General features: G+C 37.7%; 1 protein-coding gene across 7 annotated transcripts in view; it reads right to left on the bottom strand.

Annotated features, from left to right (window-relative positions):
- sash1a (SAM and SH3 domain containing 1a) overlaps window positions 1-26308 on the bottom strand; it is a 206053-nt gene that overhangs the window by 43602 nt on the left and 136143 nt on the right. The window contains exon 1 of one of the 7 annotated variants that reach the window (XM_089118696.1): window positions 5915-6539. The exons of 4 other annotated variants lie outside the window; for them this stretch is intronic. In XM_089118696.1, coding sequence (XP_088974822.1) covers window positions 5915-6016 — 102 coding nt within the window. In that variant the 5' untranslated portion in view covers window positions 6017-6539. Of the gene's footprint in view, window positions 1-5914; window positions 6540-26308 lie in introns of those variants that run through there. 2 more of the 7 variants (XM_039693458.2, XM_089118697.1) reach the window with 2 other exon arrangements.

The following is a 26308-nucleotide window of genomic DNA, read 5'->3' on the forward strand; positions in this document are numbered from 1 at the left end:
GGTAAAAGGAAGTAAGATATCCATCACTGTAGCACACAACAGGAGACACTTCAGTTCTATAGCGCTTGAGTATTTTTTTTTAATCACTGTTGACTTCTCAAAAGTATACAAAATAATACATCATCTAATTACAGCTCAGTTAACCAGAATCTACTAACTTCAACACTACTCGAGGTCCTGAGCCACCCACGACATGGACCAAACTCAACATGGTGTGTAATGACTGGCAACAACATTCTTCCTCAAGACCGTTTATTTCCAGGACAGGGACAAAAAGAAGAAGAACAGGTCACAGCAACTGGGAGAGAGACATATCCCACAATAAGCAATAGAACCTTTTTACAATAAAATACATCATATATGACAAACGGTCTGTTCAAAAAAGCCAACCACAAATTCACACTTCCCACATACGAAGCAGCAGCCAAAGAGCCAAACCACAAAACTTTGATGTGGCCATTGTGCCGTGAGACGAAAATGTTATGCGTTGAAGAAAAAAAAACAAGGAAAGAAAAGAGTGATTGAGCAAAATAAAGAGAAAGAGAAACAAACAAAACAAAAACGATGCATTTTCCTCTGACAGCAAAATGGACTAATCAAGTAAACCTACACAATCATATATTTCATTTGCTCAGCCCACCTGTTCAGATACAGCTTTATGGGACACAAAGGTCCTCAGAGGGTAAAGACATATTTGATTACCTTTCTACACAACTGAGAAAAAGAAAAGAAAAAAAAAACTATTTTATGGACCTAAAGGGACTTCTTCCCCTGTCAACTCTCTTACAAAGAGAGAAAACTTTTTTTTAGGAAAAATCGTTTATACTTTACTGATCTAAAACAGAACAGCGCAAACGTATTCATACAGAGAATCTGATAAGAGTACTGTTCTTTTCACAGTACTCAAATCAAAGGAAACAAATTTCATTCTTAATTCATTCATTAGACATAAATGCAGTGTAAAGAGTAGAAAGCCATTAGAAGTTTGGACACAGCCCTGAATCCAATGCTTCTTCACTGTGACAAATATGTGACTAATTCCAGGAATTCATGAGAAGCATGCACTCCTTGAGGATTAAACAATAACACAGCAGCAGTAGAATTTTAAATAATCTAGATTCTCTCTTTGATGTAAAATATTTTCTTGAAGTAGCCACTGTTTAAATGAATAAACATGGTCACATAGCACGCAAATTCTATGATTTAATTAAATAAATCCCCTACAGTTCCCTCACAAATGTTGGGGAAAACACTGATTCATATTGTCAAATAAAGCCTGCATTAACCTCACATTTTTTTAACTGTTAAAACGAGATTTTTACGCACCCTTTATATTGACAAGATGAACTAGTCGGCACAGATCATCAGCTGTTTTTAAACAATTGGCCCATACGGATTACTGGCCGATACATTGGTGCATCTCTTATTATGGATTTAATTTATTTTAAAATAATATATACTTTTCAAAAAGTCACTTTGGATAAATGTACCAGCTAAATTCTGCAGGTTGTCACAAATATAATTCAAACTGCATTAAAACTACTAAACTGTAGAAAGTTGAGGCTGAACTGAGGTTTTCTTTTGCTTTTGGGGAAGAAGTTTATTGAGTTGCGATTCTGTGCAAATGTAGATTGCATAATATGTCTGCATTTATATCTGCTGATCTCGGAATAATGAGTAACAGCCAACCACAAAACAGGTTTAATGCATCAACGTTCAGAAACAAAATATCACAGTCTCCTTTAGTTTTCCTAGAACTTCTCATCATACATGTTAACGCCCACAATCCCTAAATATGTCATGACAATTACTGTATAAAGAATAGGCCTGCCGCCTGATTTGTTTAACCATACCCTCACTAAGGGTGGGACAAAATATAGATAGGCAAAAATTGTTGTCCTTATCTGTGCGATAAGAGAATCGATATGCTGGCGGAAAAAATGTATATTTTAATTAATAAAATAAGGTGCTCTAAATAGATTTCCATGCTCCCAGCATCACTTCTTCATGGCTCCTCGAGGAGGCGCTCAACACATAAATAAGGGAATTGAGACCATAAGAATGAAATTTGTTAAGTAGCCAAAGAAAATTGGTTTTTAACAGGATGTCAGACAGCAGTGCGAGTAAAATAATAGATGCCCAGTCATGTTTAAGTCCAAAGTCTGGAAAACCTGAAATTAACCATTTGACAGGCATTTTGTTTTCATAGTTAGACAGATATCGTGATGCATCGTCATATAGGATTGTCTAGCAATATATTGATTATCGCAGTATTTGATTGCTGTATCAAGATATTATTGGTATCGTGAGCCATGTATTGTATATTATATCGTATCGTAAGGTACTCTGCAATTCCCAACCCTATCGCACATGCGCATTGAACAGACACCCGCATTGACAAGAGGGTTATGAGTGAGCCTTAACTTTATTTAAAAAAAAATACAAAGACATGTTTATCGGTCATAACTTCTGGAGAAAAATAGCGCAGACTGGACAAAGATGAAACTTTTTAAAGCGCATATGTCGACTGCCTGCGCTCGCATACGCTATCAAATTAGGTATACTTTGAACGGCATTCGCTTGTGAACGGGTAAAAAAGGAAGTATACTTTGAGCATTAATGGCATTATACTATAAAGTAAGATTACCAAAAAATGGAAATGATTCACTCTTCAAAGCAATGGGGGAATGGAAAGTTGATTGGCGAGATGTGTGGCGCCGCCCTGGAGGAGAGAAGCGGACGTGGTCCGTATTTGAGTAAGAGAGGATGTGAGACAGAAGTTGGTCAGGGGGTCCTGGCGCACCCTCATTAGGGCGGCTTCCTCAGGATATCCACAGAGGCAAAGGAAAGAGGGCTGACGGAAACATAATGAAGAAGGGAGGGAGATGAAAAGTGCGCTAGGTAGAGAATTTGTTACTGGAATCAGAGGTGGGGAGCAATGGCTCATCCAAAATTAAGATTAGTTACTGTCAAGTGTCAAGGTGCTCAAGTACTGCGGATATGAGCAGCCAATCTCACATTCATTGTCTAATGTCCACTGGTGAAGCAAATATATCATTTCTGAATACTGCTGCCACATGCATATTGTTTGTGGCATGTTGGCATGCTGCATGTTGAAGTGAAAAAACTAAGTAGACAAAGTAGAAATATGCCATGAGGCGAATAATTAACTATTTTTCACATATCATTTTCTCTCTAAAACTTTCAGAACCACAACAAAACAAATCCGAGAGGTGGCTGAAATGAGGGTGGCAAGCTGTTAATTGACTTTAAAGTGAATTTACATGAGTGGAACCACATATAAACAGGGTTTGCGTACACAGACCACACTTCAATGACAGGCAGACAGAGGTATTCTCATTAGGGAAGATCTATGAGCTTGGCATGCAGGATGGTAAACCTCAGAATGTGTCTCTAACCCTTAGCCGCCAATTATACAGATGCAGTTTATCAACATTAGCAAAAAGATAGTAAATCTTAAAGCCTCAAATAAAGCAATATACATCTTTCAGAAAGCAAAAACTATCCTACAACTTCAAAAATCTACATCACATTATAATAAAATCGTACTTTTATAGACCGAGCTGCGAGCGCCCATGAAAACAACATTTTAAAGGCTTGTAAAAGTTGAAAGTAGAGCAACCCGGACTGTCTAATGATCATATTAAATAAAACAAGAACTATTTTAATGCAGAAAAAGAAAAAAAGAAAACATTTCCCATATTTATTACAAGGCTCTCTGGAATACTTGATTCTGACTGGTCAATCATGGCGTCAACTCTGTATATTTTACCATTGTCCATTGGGACCAATTTTCTACACAGCTGTACTGGTTTCAGAGAGTAAATTCTCCAAACCTCTTTGGCCTCTATAAAGCCAAAAGATGGAGGATTCAATTAAAGAGGAGTTTGTTGTTTGTTGGGGGTTGGGTGAAGCAAAGCCAAGAACACCTTCAGGTGCTACTTCTGCAACTTTTCCCTGCACAACTGCTTCATATAAGTAAAGATTTAACCTGTTGCATGAGTAATGTGGTTTGTCAGATGAGGAGAGACCACTGCAGGGCTATTTGTAACAAGAGGAGTATACATGAGACATATTCCAAAGAAAAGAGAGAGAGAAAAAAGACTCATCCTCTATTAGTAACATCACAGAATAAAATAAGCCTGAGGGAGGAAGAGAGGTGTGCAACAAAGGAAATTAATCACTAATGTGTGTCAGTGAGCAATGTATTACAGTTTATCTTCTTGGATTTAACAGAAACAACTGGGAGTAGTCTTGAATATCTTTTCTCATTAAGTAATCTCACTTTTCTAGACACAAAAGCAATACACACACTTCTTCAGACGTCAAATTAACACCACAGCCATCAAAAGGAAAAGCCATTTTCACTGGAAATGGGTGTCACACCTTTATCTCTTTCATCTGGGTGTTTCACAACAGCCACATTAAGGCTCTGAAGTCCCAGGAAATAATTTTATATAAATGTCCAGTTTACCCAATGTCCTACACAACAATATCAATTAAAGATACAATTAAAACCAAAAAGGGGCTGAGAAACCAAGACCATTTGAGGTTATCTCAATAGAAACATAATTACTCAGAGACAACCAGGAGAAAATACACATTACTAAGATCTTCTTCCCCACACTCATAGACTTATTTGATTTAAAAAATAATAATAATAATAAATGTGTGTGTGTAGATAGATAGATAGATAGATAGATAGATAGATAGATAGATAGATAGATAGATAGATAGATAGATAGATAGATAGTGAAATATTTCAATTTAAAATAATGGTTTTCTATTTTAATACATTTTAAAATATAATTTATGTGATGGCAAAGCTGAATTTTCATCAGCCATTACTCCAGTCTTCAGTGTCACGTGATCATTCAGGCATCATTCTAATATGCTGATTTATTATCAATGTTGGAAACAGTTGTGCTGCTTATTTTTATATATAATTATCTGTAATGTTTTTTTTTCAGGATTATCTGATAAAGTTTAAAAAAAAGAACATTTTGAACAAATGCTGTTGTTTTTTATTCATAAATGAATACTTGAAAAAAGTATCATAATATTGTTCCAAAACAATATTAGGCAGCACAACTGTTTCCAACATTGACAATAACCGAGTATCAAATCAGCATATTTTAATGATTTCTTAAGAATCATGTTTCCAAACTTTTGACCGGGATATTACAGCATAAGTTAGGCTCTAACTGCATGAGAGGAAAACAAAACACCCCAAATGTAAAGGCCTTGATAATGTTACATTTCAGTAAAATATATTATAAACCAGACCAGAAAAAAAAAACACATGGAATGTTGATTAATAATATATACAATGCTATATAAATATTGTTACAGAGCTCGTTTTGTTACTAGGCCGATAGTTCTCAAAGTTGCCATACTAGACTGCTTGGCGAACGATTTAGGATAACTTGCACGTAAGCCAAAACCACTATTTCGTGTCCATATATTATTAACAAGAAAAGAACTGTCCTGATCTGGATAATGTACAAAGAGTTAAATTGACAAAAGGAAAAACATTTAGTTTCTGCGCTCTGTCTGAAACACGTTGCGTATGCGCACGTGCGCCACTGAACCTGCGGAGCGTATAATAATAAACACTTCAGTTACATACCATGTGATACGATTCCCTGGAGATTTCTAAACTTCTCACTGCCTCTCAACAGACCAAATCACACAGCTTCAATACTCATGCTCACCACGAGTGTGAGCTGAACTTGTCCAGAAGCTCCTGTTGGCTACTATAACTTGCGCTTGGCATCAAAGCACAAGCAAGCGCTACAAACACAATGAGCTCCAATAAATTAAGCCCCTTGGGTTGAAGGTCTTTTCTCAAGTTGCCTTCCTGTGACACCCCTCCCCCAAACCCCAAACTTACCAGCATCCCCATCACGTCCGACCAGAGCTGGGAGAAACTGTCCGATGATGCAGCGCTGACCGCCTGCGGCTCCTCGACAGAAGACACTTGATCCTCCTCCATTGTAAAACACTGATGGATTTACAGTATACAATTTCAAGTTGATGAATGTTAATCCCAAAACATTAAATACCTCCCGTAGACTTTTTAAATCTGATTTAGTATTTCGTTTTTCCGTGGTACGTGTTCAAGAGTTGATGCCAAGTATTCCGTTAAAGTACAGAAATACATAATCATCAAGGTCGCTGATATGTTTTCCATTTGAATCCAGCTGAGCGCACGGCACAGAATAACACAGCAACTTCCACTCAAGTAGTCTATAGCCAGACAGTTTTCAGTGATTCACTCTCCACTTTGTCGGTGCGAACCAACCAAAAGTTTAAGGAGTTAGCTTTAGTGTGCAATACACAAAGATTTAACCACTACAATCCGTATATAAAATAAAAATCAACCCCAGAGAGACAAACAAGCAGCGAAAGAGCCCTCGAAAGCACCATTCGGCAACAACAGTGACGAAAACGCCCGAAGCGGATTTTTTCACTTGTTGAGTTCTCCAGCCTCCCCCTCTCCAACGCAATGGTTTACTCCGCCCAAACAACCCACGGCTCTCCCGCTTCACTGCCACAAACTAGACAAACTGATCCTTCCTCACTAAAACTTCACGAACCTGTGACGACACACAAAGACCTTTGGAAAAGGGCATCTCTCCTTTCGCCTTTCCAGCAATACTTTCCCCGCTATAAACAGACACAAAGGAACAAAGCGACATTTTGCTCACAATGAATTCAAAAACAAAAGCCTATGGAAAATTATTTTAGAAGCATGACGCTATCCATTCTCTATTCATACAACTTCAAAGCACGCCTAAAGGTTTCACATAGGCTACAGCAGTTTTTTTTTTTACCAATAAACCCCAAAATCCCATCAATAAGGTATAGTACTCATTCACTGACAGCAAAAAAGATTGCATTATCAGTAGCTTAATATTAGTCACTTTCATTAAAAAATAAAATAATCAACACACATTGTTTTATTTCCTAAAGATTTTTTTAGTCTTAAAAAACACGGATATGGTGAGGTACAAGAGTTAAACTTGGACAAAACAAAACTTGGACAAAACATTGTGTGCCTTCACAAAGCTAAAACACTTGTCAGTAATTTCATACTCATGTAACAATCTGTGACATCATGTTCTTTCATGAAGATATTGTATTGTGCTATCTGACCATTGTGGATGTCCTAAAGGGACACAGAGGGTTCACTAATCTAACTAACCTCTGAGCTCCTGTGTAATCTGAGCCGCAGTAAACCAGGCATCAGGAGAGAATTGAATAATTGTGCATGTTCAAAGCACATGCTGTGGATATTTCTCATGTCACAAAGAAGCGGCTACATGCCTGTTCTTCTTCTTTTTACTTTGCTTCCCAGAGACACATTACCAAAAGCAGCAACAGCTGTCCAGTCTCGTGACAGATGCCAGAACAGCCTGAGAGAGAAGGGGAAGAGAGAGCAAGTCCCTCTTGGTCTATGTGAGAATTCCTGCATTAGTCATACAGGGGCAGAGAGAAAACCATCCATCCATGTGATGACGTAGATCACACATAATCATCTGTGCATTAGCCTACTGAAGCAAAAGAAATTGCTTAAGTCTCAATAAAAATTACTTTTACTTTCTTTTCTACACAGTTGTTTTGTAAGCACCATCTTATACTAACTCACGCATAAAGACACATACACACAGTTCTCAAAGTAATGAATGCATGTCTGAGGTAAAGGAGGAATGACTTTCACAGACAGGGTCTCAAAACAGCTGTTAAACAGGCTTAGTGTTTATAGCCAAAACATATAAAACACACGCTCAAGTCTCTTTCAGTGCGTACACACACACACACACACACACACACACCCACGATCGTACCCAAATCTCTGATTGTCTGGTAGTGCTATACCTGATGTCTGCTCCTGTATGTGTGATTAGCACAAAGTTTGCTTAAAAAGTGGCTGTCAATCAGTTTGGAGGACAGAGGTCCAGAAGGGGTCAAAGCATCAGGTCACTGTGTATTTGCAAGGGAGTTCCCTGCAGAGTAAACAGAGTTCCTAACAGTACTGAATGGTAGAGCAAAGGTAATGATCTATTGTTAAGACGCCATCCGGGTTCAAACCAAAGTGTGTTGTTAAACTCAAGGGCCTCTTTCACCTGTAACCTACAGGAATTGCAAAAAAAACTTTCACACAATACTTCAAGAAACACTTAATTCAACGGCGGGCTGCAGGAGGCCAACAGAACATATAGATCTTGAGGAAGGAAAGTCAACACGGCTGCACCCGATTCACACCACCCATGACCAACATCAAAAATGGGAAAGCGACTCTATAGGCTAAAAACATGAGAGCCTGCCACTGTCTGCAATGAGATCATAACAAACAGTCTTACATGCATTTCACAAGTTCACACTTACAAATAAGTCAGATTGAATAAATGCCTGTTTGGTGTGCTATCCGAGGAGAGGGCTCCGGGTTAGGTATTTGGCCCGAAGCCAGAGTACTACCCCCCTTGTTTGCATGGGTTATATCCCATGCAAACGAATCTTTACTTTTTAAAAAAATCAAAGTTATTGAATCAGCATTAAAATTTCTGTATTGTATATTTGGGGAAAAGTCATTTGTTTATGTTTTCTGCTCATGTCTCTCTCTGCACCTGTGGTGCTGATGGTGATGCTGTTGCGTAAGAAACACACAGTGGCTCTCTTGCAGGGCTGTGATTGGTATTCCAGTGATCTACATACTCAGTGGCAGGAACTACAGGCCAGTTTGGCCTGGCTCACTGGATCTGTTTATGTGGAAAGTGCCAAAACGCTGGCCACCTGCAGACTGTGGTTCTGTGGACAGCAAAACATTCACTGCTCTGCAATGATAAGCTACCCTAACTAAAGCTATGAAGTATGGAGCACTGAGGACAGGGTAGCATTTACGGCTTCATCCAAAGACCCCCGGTAAGACCCCCATTAAGGTAAGACCGGTGAGATCCAAAGACCCCCATTTTGGATCTGCTGAAGCGGAGGATGAAGGAACCATATTCTTCAGAGTCATCCTAAACAAGGATACTCAAAGATGAGAAACTACTATTCAAAAGATTGGGGTCACTATGATTTATTTATTTGAAAATACAAAATCAATTATTTTATTCAGAAATTATTCATTTCATTGAAGAGTAAAGGCATTTATAATGTTACAAAATATGTTACAAAAGAATACAAAAGAAAAATAATTATTTTAAAGATTTATTTAATTTATTTTAAACACTAAGTAAGATTTTTTTTTTTACCTTAAAATAATGTTTCCAAAATCGCTTCAGTGGTTCATTTAGTCGTAACAGGGTGAAAGGCACTTATGCCTCTGCTTTGCGGTCTTATATCTGCTATAACCACGTTGCGTAAGATTGCCAGATCGGGTCGTGTTTCTGTAGTTCTAATGAGACATAAGAAAACTACAAATTTGACTTGCTTTACGTCAAGCGCTACAATAGTCATTATTTAGTTTTTCCTCGTTTCTGATGTCACAATACATCATCCTTTCATGAAATCATGCAACATACTCTAACTTGTCTGTGGACATCGTTCATTCCAAAGTCGGTGCTGGATAAACAGTGAGCGGAGTGTGCACATGCGACAGTATGGGTAGGCTAAAGTATTTACGACAGCGGTAATGGAAAATTCCACTTCCAACCTGTAGGGCGACCGCAGAGGAAAAGTTACTTGGTGTTGTACACAAACAGAAACCAATTTTTTTAAAAATCTTACCGACATCAAACATCTGACCAAAAGAGAAGGAAACAAATATGAGATCAAAAAGTGGTTGACCTTATCCTACAGTAATGTGATTGATCTAACCAGGTCACTTTCATAAGGGATATTTGGGTGCTAAGATGCACTTGCATTCATGACTAAAAGAAATAAACAGAGAGGAAGTGACCACACACATTCTGCAAAAGAGCCATCACTTTCATTAAACTGCATATTTATCAGTGTGTATTCATATGATTGATTCTATACAAACTAAGCACTTTAAAACCGATGTTTGCAGACTTTGCACACAATCCTAATATTTTTAATCAATCCAAGAATTATAAATGAAAACTGTGTATTAGAACACATTTGTGTATAATTTGTGCATATTCTATAGTTTCCAGAAATCCTGTTAGTGATAGTATTTCATCCAGCGAGTTTCAACCAATGATGCACAGCATAGTCCAGTTCAAGAACGTGTCATGTTACTGCAGGATCAGTCATAATACGGGTGGCTTTTCAACAGCAGCCAGTACTAACTTCAAACAGAATACACTCAGAAGTGTGTTTGTGTGTTTTCTGGTTCATGCTGGTAGTGGGAGGGCTTCACTTCAGCTGCACTGCACAACACACTGCTCAAAGACAACCTAAATAAATAAATAAAAACACACAAATGTGCTATACTCTGTGTGATAGTTGTGCGATTGTTTCAGATCTTGAGCCGAGATGAGCATTCTGTTGTCTAGGAAAGTTTGTCCTGAATGTGTCTTGATGCTATGGTGGCAAAAACACAAAACCAAAATGGGAGAAACTAGGCTTTACAGTAATCAGACCTGCACTTTATCCTTTCCTCAGACATGAGAATTAAGTGTAAAATAAAGCAGCTTTTATTAGTGTGTACATGATTTGGAAACTTTTTTGTACAGTATTGTGCATACTAATCTCTTATGCTTGACAAACTTCTTTGCATAAACTTGGCATCTCCACTGTAAACGGGTCACTCAAGGTGTTTCAGAGAAACGCTTTCTTTTGTCATTATAGCTCGAAACTCTTTGGGCGCTCCAGGCACTGAAGGGTACTGAAATGCAGGGATCAGTTATCCCTGATTGGCTGAGTTGCTCCATAACTGAGTAAACAGCTATTAGCTGGAGTTTTTCTTTTAGCTGCATTAGTCCGGCACACTAGACCTCAGCATTTGAGCCATCCAGAAACCGGCTGTCCATGTGCAACCACATTTGTCTGGAGATTTGGGACTGTGTGCGCTTTAATCATGGTACGGTTGCTAACTGGTACGGTGTGAAGAAAAGCACAATGAAATGCGAGACGTGCGCATTCTGCAATGGACAATCTGCAAATTGGAAAACAGAATGGCTGAGTATGTAATTTCATTAATCAAATAATAAACTATCAATCAAACCATTTCTGATCCTGCAATGTCACGCTGTGATGACACTATAACATTGCTATGTGTCTGTTAAATCTGTCATCCAAGGATCAATTTCTCTCTCTGGAAACTTAGGACAAATAATGTGCACAGCCACCAGTGTGCCCAATGTAATCGCAGTGTGAGCGATTCATTTCCAAATAGAGCCCCCTGGTGGTTGACATCATAACTGCAGGGTAAATGTATCTGGACAAGTACTAACATTAATCAGAATGAAGATTAAACTATCAAATCCTAAAGGCTTTGCACTCAAGGTTTATGCTAATAATAATAAAAAATAATAATAATACTGACACAATTTTGAATGGAAGTGTACAGTTTGCAACCGTTTTTAACTTTAATCTTTACTGTCTTGGCAATGGGGGTAATGTTGAACATGTCGACTTGCTAGTATGAGAGAGATAAGAAACATGTTTGATGCTGGTTTTCCACTGACTTCATCTTTGTGATCTTTTCACAGAGTTTCCCACAGCAAGTCATATTGCACAGACCCATAGCAAATAATAGAAGCCTGACAGAATCTTTCACATACCCATTCAAGACCCCGATAAACGATAACAAACAGCTGTTCCCCACATATCGGATTTAGTAGCATACAGCACATAACACAACATTTTCTTCCATTGAGCTGGTGAAAGAATATTTCGAGTTCAGTATGTTACACGACAGCACGATAGCATAATGTTGATTACCACAGTCTATTAAAACAATTAATCTGGGTTACAGTGAGGCACTTACAAAGGAAGTGAAAGGGACCAAACTGTAAGCGTTATTATAATACTCACTGTTTCAATAGTATAACCACAAGATGTGAACAATATTCGTTAACATGATTTTTCTGAGAAGAAAAATGGCTTACTAACCATTTCTATGAAATTTATAATCAACTCTTGCCATTTACAACCAACCTAATGCAATAAACCCTAAATCAACTGCAAATAAGATTTACACAGCTCAAATAGTGAACACTTTTAAACATTTAAAAAAAAAAATAAGATAGGCCTCACATTTTTGTTTTTAAATCCTTTGCCTCATTCACATCCTTGAGGTAATCAACAATATGCCACAAATTAACTTTTATTCCTTTAAATTCAATTTAGTTTAAAAATGGCTCAAAGGCACAATGAATACAAATGCCTGTCCTTGACATGCTATGCAGGGTTGCGCCACACCATCCTGGAAGAGAGTCCAGTCCACCAGATGCTGGTGTTTGTCTCTCCCTGCTTCCCGCCCACAACAAACAGGCCTGTCGCCATAGCAACCAATCCACTGGAGAGTGAAGTTACATTCAAGAAAAATGTTGTACTGATTGGAGCTTTACACACGGCCAATCTGTCACACCGACAGGCGTATTAATATTCATAAACATACACTTCGGAACAACACACAATCGCAGTTTCTGAGGAACGCAGTTGACTTACACAAAAGAACAATGGAAAAATAAGGATAAGAACACAGAAACATATACACATAAATTTGTGCATACAGATAAACGAAAAATTAGGGGTAAATACGCTTAATACAATATTTAGCTGCTGTATAAATTTAAAAAAAAAAGATAGTCGTACTGAAATGGATATATCTGAGAAAGTGTTTCTCAGTGTGGTTGGGTTTTTAGAAAAAAAAATTGAAAGCAGAAAGTGGACAATGCAAAAGAAGAAAGTGGACTATTTTAGGCTTTAGCAATCTCCTAAGAACCACTTACTATAGATCAACACCGCATTTGACCATCATCTCTTAATCCTCCTTTTCTACTGAGAAAATGAAGAGATGAAGAGCAAAAGAAGGAGACGAGGTAGGGAGATGCAGAATCAGCAGGCGAGAAATTGAGTTGACTACCTGCCAAACACAAGCAGAGGGGAGGAGGACACAGAAGGGGTGGAGAGCAGGAGACCGCTGGCCTGAGGCGCTTGGCTCAGGTTTGTTAGTATGTCTACAGTAGATTGGGGGAGTGATGAGTGCTCGCTAAGGCCACTGGCCATAGACTGTCATAAAAACATGCCAGGGATAGCCTATAAACACAGTATGCCATGGGTACCTGTGTGTTTGAGTGTGGGTTGGACAGATCTACTATTTGCCTCAACCACAAGGGACAGACCACAGCTGATTTCTATGGAAACAGAAATAATATTTCAGCTATGGGTTATGAACACTGAGTTCCACACAGTGAGGTTGATTACTCACTGGGACATGCTCCATAATCTGCTCCATAATGCTTATAGAGACAGACAGACAGACAGACAGACAGACAGACAGATAGATAGACTAGATAGATAGACTAGATAGATAGATAGATAGATAGACTAGATAGATAGATAGATAGATAGATAGATAGATAGATAGATAGATAGATAGATAGATAGATAGATAGATAGATAGATAGATAGATAGATAGATAGAAGATAGATAGATAGATAGATAGATAGATAGATAGATAGATAGATAGATAGATAGATAGATAGATAGATAGATAGATAGATAGATAGATAGATAGATAGATAGATAGATAGATATGTTCATTCATGTCCAGAAGTGCAGTTTGCACTTGTAAGGAAACAGCTCCCCCTGGGGTCATGAATGCACACACACACACACACACACACACACACACACACACACACACACACACACACACACACACACACACACACACACACACACACACACACACACACACACACACACACACACACACTGTTGAGAATGTGGTATATGTGTAATTTTCCCCATTTTTCACCAACAAAATCAACAGCTTTAAACACAAAATGTCTTTTCCAGGCTGACCATAAAATCTCTCTGAGTTTACAGAACAAGAGTTTTACTGGTTACAACCATCATTTAAAATAAAAACAGACTCTACTCACATAAAACAAGACACAGTTGTTATTTCTAACAATTTCACAGACAGATTAAACTGGGGTCCTTAAGTTTGTGGTTAGGGAACATGAACACTCGAATATGGGCTGCTGCAATGAAGCATTTGAGGTCAGACGCACACACACATTTGCATTTGTGAAACTCATTGCCCTTAAGCCAGTAGAGGAGAATTTGTTTTACTTTACACTGTGATAAATAATCACAGCAATCATTTTTTACAATTTCAAAATTTAACATTAGAATAAGAAACAATGTGTTGTTTCAACTTAAAAAAAGTGTGTTCTTGCTTGACGTAAAATATTACGTTTAGTTAACTTTAGTTTAGTTAGATATTTAGGTTATCTCAACAAATTTGTAAATGTTACAACTAATTGCAGCAACATTTTTTACAGTGATGAAACATAGTTTTGACTTTAATTTCTGATTGGAAGAAGCTGATTCAAAGCCAGGGTTAAATGCAGATAAACAGACATCTCTGACCACACATTCTACCTGAGGGGGAACAGGTAACTATTACTGAATATGAAACTATGTATTAAACAATGATGTCTTTAATCAAGTTGCTTTAACTGTCATTATATCAAATGAATGCTTTGCAGCATTTGCTTACATGTGGTGACACAAACTGCCTCTCATATCTTAAGTTATATTATTTTTATCTCAACAACTTAAAATCTTATTTTAAATAAATGATCAAAACAACTTGACAAATTTGAAGGCAGGGTAGGTGATTTGTTCCAGATTTATTATTTAATTTTTTGCTATCCTGGTTGAAAGTCTCTTTACAAGACGTCAGTCACAGACGAGCACCGCAACCAACAGCAGATACCTTCTACAGCTTCCCCTAACCAAAACAAAAAAGGTTATGCTGCTTTCATGCCATTCTCACCAGTTAAACACCTTTTATACAGACCCAGATTGCAGACGTCTCATTAGCCAGATGTACAGTATGTGTATATCTGCGTAATTCAGAGAAACCTCACACCTAAACATAACACAGCTTTTCTCTTTAGCTGTATGATTGAATGTATTTTAGATTCTATTTAATTGTATTTAATAATTGTATTATCTAATTTTATACAGTAAAAGGCCAATAAAACAAAGTCCTTGCTCTTACTTTTGCCCCCCGAATAGACGCAGAAGTATTTTTTTTTTAACTGACCCAAACTTTTGAACAGTAGTGTAGGTGCAAAAAAAGTTAATATGAGAAACATACATTACACTGGAGCAAAATCCTAAAATTCTCCTCCATTGCACTTTCGTGCTTTTGTGTTGGTAGGCATCATCATCAAAAAGCTCCTGCTCTATTTACTCAGGCAGACACCCTCTGAGCGTCTGATAATGCCTGGGGGAGACACACAGAGATGGGTTGGGCTTTGATTGCTTCTGGCTGCCTTTGAAAGCGTGCAGTGCAGGGCAGTTCAAGAGATCACAATCTATTCCACAATAAATCATCTGAACAGTGAGCCAGCCAAGATCAACTCAAGACCTTACTTATTAACTCAGTGCCAATGCTGATGTCAACTATGGATCAATTATGTTAAAGGTGAAGGGTGTATTATTTTTTTATATATAATAAATGCTTTCTGATATCTCTTTTGAATATGCTGCTGAGACAACCAAGTAAGCAATCTGTAGATTGATGTCCCAGAACAGTCTCAACCAGTGGATTACCTGGTTGTCAAGTGGTTATCGGGCTGTGTTTAAGGAAACCTGTCTGGAAACGTATGTTGTAATTTCGACAATATCATTGTTTCAGTTGTATTATTTCAGTCTAACAGACATTATGAGCTCTTAAAAAAGATACAATGTGAACTGGATTTCATGATGTGTAAAGTGAACAGTAGCCGGGCGATGAAAGTGAACGTTGTATGTGTTTGGACTCCTGCGGCTGTGGGCAAGAAAAGAGGAAAACGAAAACAACTCTTTTAATGGGCTGTTTCAATCTCCGCTCCCAAAACACCTATTCCCCCTCAGGTAGTCTTCCTCTATTAATATACTACTGCGGCCAGACGCCAACAAACACACTCACACACTGCAGCCCACTTAACTCGCCGCTGGGGGTGGAGGATGAAAGGCAAAAGAGTATATAGGTACAACTCCGCTGGCACTGATCAGGATGGGCTTGACTTTATTGGCACCATTATCCAGGTTTTTAATGTGGGACTGATTTTCATAAACACATCAAACTCAGCGGGAGCTTTCAGACACACAATTAGACTTGGCTGTTACAGCAGGCAGCAAAATAACAATCATTAGTCCACTGGGATGTAGATGCTGTGTCAACATCTTTGCGGCTACATGTGGTCCCACCTTGTGCGTGTGTGTGGACAAGCAACAAAAGTATCTGTATTTTTCTACTGGAAAAATCTACGTATCATCAAAACATTTCTCTGCCAGATTACACAAAGTCTAAACTCCTTCAAATAAACGAACACTGTGTGTTATGTCTTCAAGGTCTTAGCAGAAAGAGCACATTTCAACATGACTTTTAGTTTGAGTCTCTCTGGCAGGACTAAAGAGAACTGCTTGAGCTCACGGTATTGTGGGTGTCCTTATTTTATCTTGTTTCAAAGTTTCCTGTTTGATTTTTTTTAACAAAACTGTCTTCACATAAATACAATGTCCAGTGTAATCTAATTCATGAGAAAATCACTCTTATGAACAGATTCTTTTAATGAATCATTTAAGACAAGAGCAAGGAAGGCACCAATTTGAATCAGGATGACAAATCCTAACTCACTGAATGCATCAGAACGGTTGCTAATCAACATCTATATATCCATCTATCATTCTATCTTTGTATCTTTCTGCCTGTCTATGTATCGATTTGTCTGTATACCTTTCTGTCTGTCTGTCTATCTAAAGTATTTCTTGTAATAAATATAGTTTATTAGGCTCATAGAGAGATAGATGTGTGAGGTCCACACTAATGTTTTAGTAGAAACGCATCTTTTTCGCTCCGTTTTGGACTTCTGTCCAAACTGAGACAGTGTTTTTAATAATGAAAACTAAGCTTTTTGAAAACGCTCTCCAAAGTGGATAAATTTGAAAATGCCGTTTTCACGTTGTAGAGTGGGAACTGTGAAAATTGAGGTATTTGAACATGATAAAGCATGTTTAGTCATGCGACTTATATTGTACCAATAGATATTCATATTATATCGGTATTGTGCATTTTATAGGCTATTGACTTTCACACAGTTGCTAAAATGTTACTTCATCCACTCTTCATATCACAATACTGCAAAAATTACAGAATTTACTTGCATTTATAGTCCTGTGGAAAAAGATGAGAGCAGTTGTGTTTTGGACCAAAAAATGGTGAGTGAGTGCGACCATGACACGACGGACAATGCCAGAAGAATTGCGTGAATAAATAGCTTTATTATATCTTGTTCCGTCTCTATAATCTCAGTGAGCTTTAATGAGGGTTTAAGCATGCACACTTGTGCAGTAAGGTGAATTGTGTATTTTCCAACGTTTTAGTTTGGACGAGAAACTTTCGGAAAACGCTTGAAAATGCTGGTGTGGGCAGAGCATTTTGAAATGAAAATTACGTTTTTCAGATTTATCTGTATTAATGTAGTAGACCTAGCCTCAGTGTGTCTGTCAATCTATCTGAATACACAGTTTTTGACCATACAGCTTTTCTTTTAATTAATATAGTGTATTGAACATTATAGACAGACAGAACTAATGAAACCTGAAAACTGGCCCTATAACTAAATTGTACAGTTCAGGAGGGCAGGGTGGTCAAAAACATGGCAGGCAGGCAGGCAGGGCTGCCACCCATCACTGAGGGAAATATATTCAGCATGGCCCATTTAGAAAGCAAATTTTTTCAGGTTTAATCCACACACACACCTCTGATGCATATTATAAACACATATGCAAACACAGAGTATGGGAAAAAAATTTGGGAGTCCAGAATCAGAACTAAAGAACAAAATACATCTGCCAACAATACGATCCTGAAATCTCTTTATAAAAAAATATACATATATAGCTTATTCTGAAATTATTTTGTTTTGATATCTTTCCAATATCCAGTAGTTATGCTATAAAAAAAACACCGTTGAACTGACACATGGTATCCACCATCGTATTTTTTTTTTTATAATAAAATTTGATCTGTTGAAATAATTTGTGATTACCTGACACAACATATTACATTCTGTCCACCCCCATGGTTTGCCTATGTAAATTGAAGGAATGAAGGGATGAGGGGATGTGTGTGGTGGTACAGGCCTGTGTGCTTGACTGCCACCACACGACACTGTTGTTGTGGCATGAGCTCATTATTGAACAGCATTTCTGTCAGTTAACGAAACAAAAGACCGTCCTGTCTCTCTCATTCTACACATGCTCACTAAAATGGGTAGCATCATTAGTGTGTGTGTGTGTGTGTGTGTGTGTGTGTGTAGTGAATGCTGTCAGTGTGTAAAAGGGTGGTCAGCAGGAAAATGGGAGTGTCACACTTCATTATTGTCTTCACACGCATGTACAAGAGATGTGACTATACAGCACACATGCAACCAGTTTGTGATGTGATTGTACGGTTTCATGAATATTAAAGCACCACTTTCACACCATTTGGTAAAAACAATGCATAGATGTTATGTTGTTGTTCAAATTAAAAATATAAGTAAAAAAAAATAAAAATAATTCTTACAGACCCTAAAATTTTAAAGTATAATTAAACATATATGCTTAATTATACTTTTGTTTCCCCCCCACACACAACTCTTATGTAAGGCTTACAATTTGAAGGGCTAATAGTGAAGTGCTTAATTTATAAACACAAAGGAGATTATATCATGTTCTCATTTAAGTATGTTAGTAAATGTACATGTATGTGAAGAGAGAAAGAAATGGAGTGTTTCTTGTTCAGTGTGAGAGAAGATTTAGTTCAGTGAATAGAGTTTCAAAACTGTGTCATTCTCCAGATGTGTGGTGACCTCATTCAAACTTAACATCATGCTTTACAGAGACTCAAACAGCAGTGAACCACACTGGCTCAAAAACACACATACTGTATTCTAGTGTGTGCTGTGTTGCTGGGATTCTTTTCTGGGATATTTGTGACTTTGTTATCTGCACTATTTTACAGTAAAGTATCTTCTAGAGTTTGTCATTGGACTGTAAGCCAATCATATCACTTCATTTCACATCAGTGATGTACACGGGTGTTTCTGTTCTGCAGTGGTGGGACACCATAAAGCCATGAAATTGTGCATGTGAGGGTGTGTATGTGTGACTTCATTTAGATGTACATAAGTAAAACATGCAATACAGTACAACCGATGTTAAGTTTTAACATGTTATCCCATCATATTCCAACAATATTGACAATTTTCATACAGAAACAAACACATACAGAAAGTGAAAAAGGATACCCCTTAAGGAGAAAAAGAAAAATAATAATACATATAATATAATGAATAGAGATAAGCGGAGATGAACACAGAATTGATAGCAAGACATTGAAAAATGTTTTTGAAAGAAGTTTTCACCAATGCTGCATTTCTTTGATCATGAATACAATGCAAATACAATGTTTTCTGTTTCAATATTAGTTAAATTACTCCAGTCTTCAGTGTCACATGATCCTTCAGAAATCATTCTAAGATTTACTGCTCTAGAAACATTTCTTCTTATTATCAATGTTGAAAACAGTCGTGCTGCTTAATATTTTGTAAAGACCATGATATATTTTTTCAAATATTATTTGGTAAATAAAGAGATGAACTGATGAACTGTTTTTTTTTATAGAAATGTAACATTGTAAATGTCTTTAATGACAATTTTGTGCATCATTGCTGAGTAAAATGTATTAATATCTAAAAAAATAAATAATTTTGAACAGACAGACAGACAGATAGATAGACCAACAGACAGACAGATAGATAGATCAACAGACAGACAGACAGACAGACAGACAGACAGACAGACAGACAGACAGACAGACAGACAGACAGACAGACAGACAGACAGACAGACAGATAGATAGATAGATAGATAGATAGATAGATAGATAGATAGATAGATAGATAGATAGATAGATAGATAGATAGATAGATAGATAGATAGATAGATAGATAGATAGATAGATAAATAGGACATTCTGTCCCCACAATGCAGGGAATACCTGGACCATATACACTTTTCCCAAAACTAGCATCCCTAAAATAATCCATAAATATGGTCCGCTCTGTTTGTGTGTGTTTGTGTGTTTGTGTGTGTGTGTGTGTGTCATGTCTACAGCAGAGGAGGATCGTAGGCTTGATTATACGTTGTCTGCTGTATTATTGGAAATGACATCATCAGGCTGATGTTTGGGTTAAAACACAATATCTACCATGTATAATTACAAAAAAAAAAAAAAAGTAAAGCTAAGAATATAACTACAGCAATGTAGGAAAATCACACAGGCACCCATGCAAGAGTTTCCAAGAGTGGCTGACAGCAGGTTGCTATGTGGTTGCTAGGGTATTCTGGGTAGTTCCTATATTACTTCTTGCCCAAGAAGACTGCAGTCTCAAAATATAGATTCGACTCACGTCCTTTCAAAGTTTGTGTGTATGTGTAGCTGTTGTACAGACAATTGTAAGTCCATGCAATTTGAGGTAGCTTTTATGTCACAAACATTGTGGGATGTACTGAATTGCAATAGGATTAGAGGTTTGTCCAAATCCTTAACCATTAGTATGGGCAATAATAACAGTGATGCTTGCTTTAGCAAACCCCACTAATAAACATTCATGCACATGACTCTGACGGAGGACAAGCTGTCATCAAGCTGTGTACATTACAACAGCTTTGAAGACACCGACACAGGTAATCAGTAACGCAAACACAGATACGCTGCTCCCTCAGGCCACGTGCACATGTCTCTGCATGCAGAACAATGAATCCCAACAAATTCAAAAAAGGAGACTGCACAATGGACCATAACAGGGAACAGCCGGCGAGCAGGTACGAGCTCGTATCGTCATGGCAACACACAGCTCTGCTCGGGATGGGATACCAGTTATGATGATTTCACTGATGAAACTACCAGCAGTTAAAGCAAATCACTGTCACTCTCTCACTCTCACTTCTCAGAGTGTTTCTGACTTCTGCAAGCTATTTGATTCGTCTCTCTGTCCCAAAGTCTCTCCTTTCTATTTTAATCCTGAATTGATCCAGATGCTGTTGGACGTCTTCCAGACAGGAAGTCAAACACAAGGGGCTTTGTAAATGTGTATATGTGTGTGTCTGAATGCTTGTTAGTGAAATTTCATTGTGGATCCAAGATCTGTCGTCACAACACAAACATAACTCATTGTCTAACTTCCTTTCCAGTTTGAATCCTAACTGCTGGGATATCAAGGCATGGCTATACAGGGATGTGTGTCCCATGCACAATTTCATTGTGTCCGTTCCTGTGCTCTGCCTTTGCTTCTGCGAGATGTTTCTGTGTGTCAGTAAGGGTTATTTTACTTGTGCAGCAAATGACACTGTGTATCTTGGTCTGTGTTGTACTTTATGACCAGCTTTTGTTGCTTGTAACAAAATGAGATCACAATATGAATTCAATGTCTTGTTTGTCCACATAATTCTTTTTACTTTGATACATATACACTACTGTTCAAAAGCTAATGGACGGTAATTTTATTTAATTTTTTGAAAGAAGCCTTTTATCCTAACCAGTTTAATTTATTTTGAAATGTAATTCATTTAAATGAAGACAAAGCTAAATCTTATTATTATTATTATTATTATTATTATCAATGTTGAAAATGGTTGTGCTGCTTAATATGTTGCGAAAACTGTTTTTGATGAAAGAAATGTAGAATAGAACAGCATTTTTTTACAACTTTTGTTGTGAAAATGTAAAAGCCTTTCCTTTCAATGTAATGCATTTTTGCTGAATAAATGTATTTCTTTCTTTCTTTCAAAAATCGTATTGACTCTTTTCACATAGATGTCTGTACGTATTGAATATCCTACCAGCCCCCTTATTATTACTATTATTTTACCAACTGAAAGATGAGGACAGAATTTGACATTTTCTGAGGTAATTGACAACATGCAACAGGTTTTGTTCATAGAACTTGTCTTTGTATCTTCAATAAGAGACACAGCTAATGACAGAGTGAGAGATGGACCACACCACATCATCACTGAACATTTTTGCTGCACTGATTATAACTCCCACTAAGACAAAATGCAAACAAACTAAAATACATTGTATGACACGTGAGAGTAAAACTCACAAACTTTCTTCGACTCTGTTGTTCTCCAAACTATGAATGTTAGCAGCCTACTATTACATTTTCCAGAGTGGCAGCAACTCTACTTGAAGTTAATCTCTTAAGAATATTAAAAAATTAATATTAAACAAACTGCAAACATTTCAACTGGAGTTTTAAGAAGGACTCACCGGTATAATTGAGATCCTTGCTGTAATGTCACTCAGAATAAACAGGTCTCCCTCCTTCTTTCTTTGTCTTTCTTTATTTCTTTTTCTGTTCTATCGCTCTCTGAACCTCCCTCCTCTTTTCCAAGTTCCCTCCTCCCTCAGTACAGCTTCCTCCACGCCTGCTCTCTCTCTCTCAGTACAGTAGGGAATATAGAACAATACATGGCAGGCAGAGCAGAGCTGGAATCAGGGTGACCATACATAAGCCACCACAGAATCATCATCTCATGTTATCAACATATCAGCACATACACAGTTCTCAGCTGCAATGTGTCTTAAAGTTGTAACAGTAAGTATGCACACACGGACCACAGCTGTGTTCCCAATGGAAAGAGCACTGCAGCGAAACATCTCCGGCTGGAGTGGAGTGTAACTGGGTTCAGTTGGGCTAGTGCTGATTGGCTCCAGTGGGATGACTGGCGTTTCCTGTTACTGTTAACCACTGCCAGCATCCTCCCTCAAACTTTAGAACACAGCCCAAAGGCACACACACACACACATCTCTTTCTCTTTCTCACTAAAGGACTCTCATGTATACATGACCCACATACAGAGAAGGGGAAGAGTATGATATTCCAAGCAGTGAGTGAAAGAACAGTTTATTTAATGTAAAATAAGAAGTGAAGGAAGATATCTTTCAAATCATTTTGTTACTTTTCACTTGGTGGATGCTCTAATGAGTAGAAAAAATACCAGACTTACATTGAAGTAGGGACCCAAGCCATTCATAGGATGTGCTTTTTTAACACTCTAGCAACTGAACTGTGTGTATGGTTATCATATGCGTGTATGGTTGCTACTATATATAATTTAGTTTTTTTTTCTCCTTGCTCGGCCACCCACTGGGACACTGATTGATGGTTATTTCGAACATTTCAGATAATATGAGAGAATGACTACATCTATCACACAATCTTGGTCATGACTCATGAGTAAAACTATTTAGGAAATAACATCAAATGTATACAATGAGCTGATCCAATGATGATTGACAGAATAAAAGAACTTCAGATCACATCTTATCTGCTTTTCTGAAGAACATTCGCTTCTCCTGGATGATTTGAAGAAGCTCCAGGAAACCAGCCAGAATAAAAGTGAGCATTTTGTGTAATTGCAAGGAAAGAGAACAGTGGTTTCGAGTAATCCGGCCAAGAGAAAAGCTAGCTCTTTCAAGGAATGCTAAGAGTCATCCCATGAATTATGGGTAATAATAGCATTTCTATGCTCTAGTTTAGATTTAAACCTCTGTTCCAGTCTGGTATTAAGATTCAGTCCTGGCTCCTCTATGTCTACAGATCCAAACAGAAACAGCACGGAACAATACTAACACTAGCATGTAATCTGACTTTACTGAGGGCTGCTGTTGAACTATCAGTTGGAAATACAGCTTGAGTCGTCACAAAAAGCTATAGTCCAATCAAATCAATAAAAACAAAATGTCCTCATAGGAATGGTGATAATAAATAACATTATTTAGATATGCAAGCATGTGAATATAGATTATACAGTGACATACAATACCATACGACCAGTGAAAGAGGATATTCAGGCACAAAATTTACTTCGCTTTATTAGTGGGGACATACAATATATTTCTATTGTTTTTTTTTAGTTCTATATTGATATTATTTAATGGAGTTTTCCACCCCAAACTATTGCCAAGAACACACACATATACACTGAATCTCAGAGTGTATTCATTCTATACCCCTGTGTTCTCAGTCCTCATTTGAACAAAAGCTCTCATCAAATTTAAACAAGCTCTGTCCTACTTACTGCAATTTATATGTAAATGAGTGTGTGTGTGTGTGTGCTTGATCGGAAGAATGTGGCTAGGTTAGGTTTGACAAACTGGATGTGTGGTAATTGTGTTCATTCTACAGTGTGTACCTAATTGTCTATGTGAGGGATATATGTAAACACTGATGTTAATGTATGCATGTGTGAGATCCCTGACTGCACCAACACAGTCCTCTCCACTGGTATACTGTCTCTCTATAACACTGATTGGCTTTTGTGTCTAACAGCAGGAGTGGTGCAGATGACTGAAAGATGGAAAGAGAGAGAGAGAGAGAGACAGAGAGAGAAATGTGGCACTAGGTGGCAGTAGTGTATTATGAAAATGAGGACACAAAGTTAAATGACTAACAGACTAACATAGCTTTAATCATGAATTCAAACCAGTATACTCAAACATTTCCTAACGTTATTTCAAACCTGTATACTCAAACATTTCCTAAAGCTGTTTACCATACTGTCATATAAATCGCATACAATAATACATAAACATTATGAGGACAGAATTTATGGATCATTGGTTTAACAAATATATATAAAAAGTGACAAATGTCTACCAATCAATATTTCTGACTGCTGACATTTCACACAACCTTTGACCCCAGACAAAGTGTGACCTATAGCTAGGCATGACGTGACTATAGTTTCCCAGAGCAATTGGTTTGTTCACACTGAACACAAAACTGCTGTGTGAAAGAGACGATCACAGACAATAAGAGGATCGGATCGGTGTCTATTGTAAGGTTATGTGGAACAGGGTTGTGGACTAACAACACACTGGATTGAGATTTTCAAACAGAAACCCAGTAAACGCTCATTTTTGGTTAAGTAGGACAGGTTAGAGATGGTCTCACCCAGTTAATAGTAATTAACAGTAAATTATAATAACATTAATAAATACATTTAAATGACCATGTACTGTGTCAGCTACTCATGTGATCAATTCTTTGAGTTCTGACTTTCTGATCTCAGACAGCATTAGAGAGACAGAGCAAGACAAAGTGAGATAAAGTGTGAGAGAGAGAGACCGGGTAAGAAGTATTGCCATCTGTCTCAACCTGTCTGTGATTACCAGAAGCGGGCAGACAGGAGAGATCTCCAGAGGGATTGGACGATGGATAGAGGAAGAATTGTGAGGTAAAGGGTGAGAGTCGAGGGAAGAATAAAAGACTGCAATGAAGTAGGAATGATTTAGAGAGGCGTGAGAGAGAGACAGACTCTCCTGGGGATAAGCGTGGATGGTCTATCAGTCAGACTGGAGGAAGAGAGAGAAGGATGGAGGTTGAGAGAGAAGACATCAGTTAAACTTTAAGTCTCTGTCTCAACCCCAAGTGCATTGGCAAGATTAATAAGATCCTCCTTTTCCAGTCAAAATAGTATGCCAAAGACGTCCAGATGCCGAGTTCACACTGAACGATTTTAGGGCCGACTTTTGCTCGCCAACTGGTTTTGGTATAATATTTGGACCTGTCGGCGATTCAAAATTCTGCTGTGTGAATGTGTTCTGACTGAAAACTACATCGGCGATGACCTACAGCCAATGAGAGAGGAAGAAACAGGACATCGGGATGTTCGGGGAGGAGTTATAGACTTCTAGAACAAAGCACAAACATTTGCTTGAGCAGCAGCAACAGCAGTTCATTATTTATTTACCCCCAACTCTCTTCGCAGAACACACTATCACCAACCATTTCCTCCAACATAATCTGTTTTTTTATTCCTTTTCGCTGCAAATCAGCGCACATGAAAGGTGGAAGGGCGTGCCTGTGAACCCGGTTTCAAAACTCACTTTCTTACCATAAACTCAGTGACCTTTACAGTTTGGAAAAAAATGTGAAAGGCTCGAAATCTCCCAGAAAGACAGAAAGAGAAAAAGAATGAAAAGTGATTCCAGATTTTATAACACTTGTTCAGAAGAAATCAGAACTAGAGTATAATCACACACACACACACACACACACACACACACACACACACACACACAC

Source organism: Pimephales promelas, chromosome 13 (assembly GCF_988280905.1).
Source record: "Pimephales promelas chromosome 13, fPimPro1.hap1.1, whole genome shotgun sequence".
Classification (NCBI taxonomy): domain Eukaryota; kingdom Metazoa; phylum Chordata; class Actinopteri; order Cypriniformes; family Leuciscidae; genus Pimephales; species Pimephales promelas.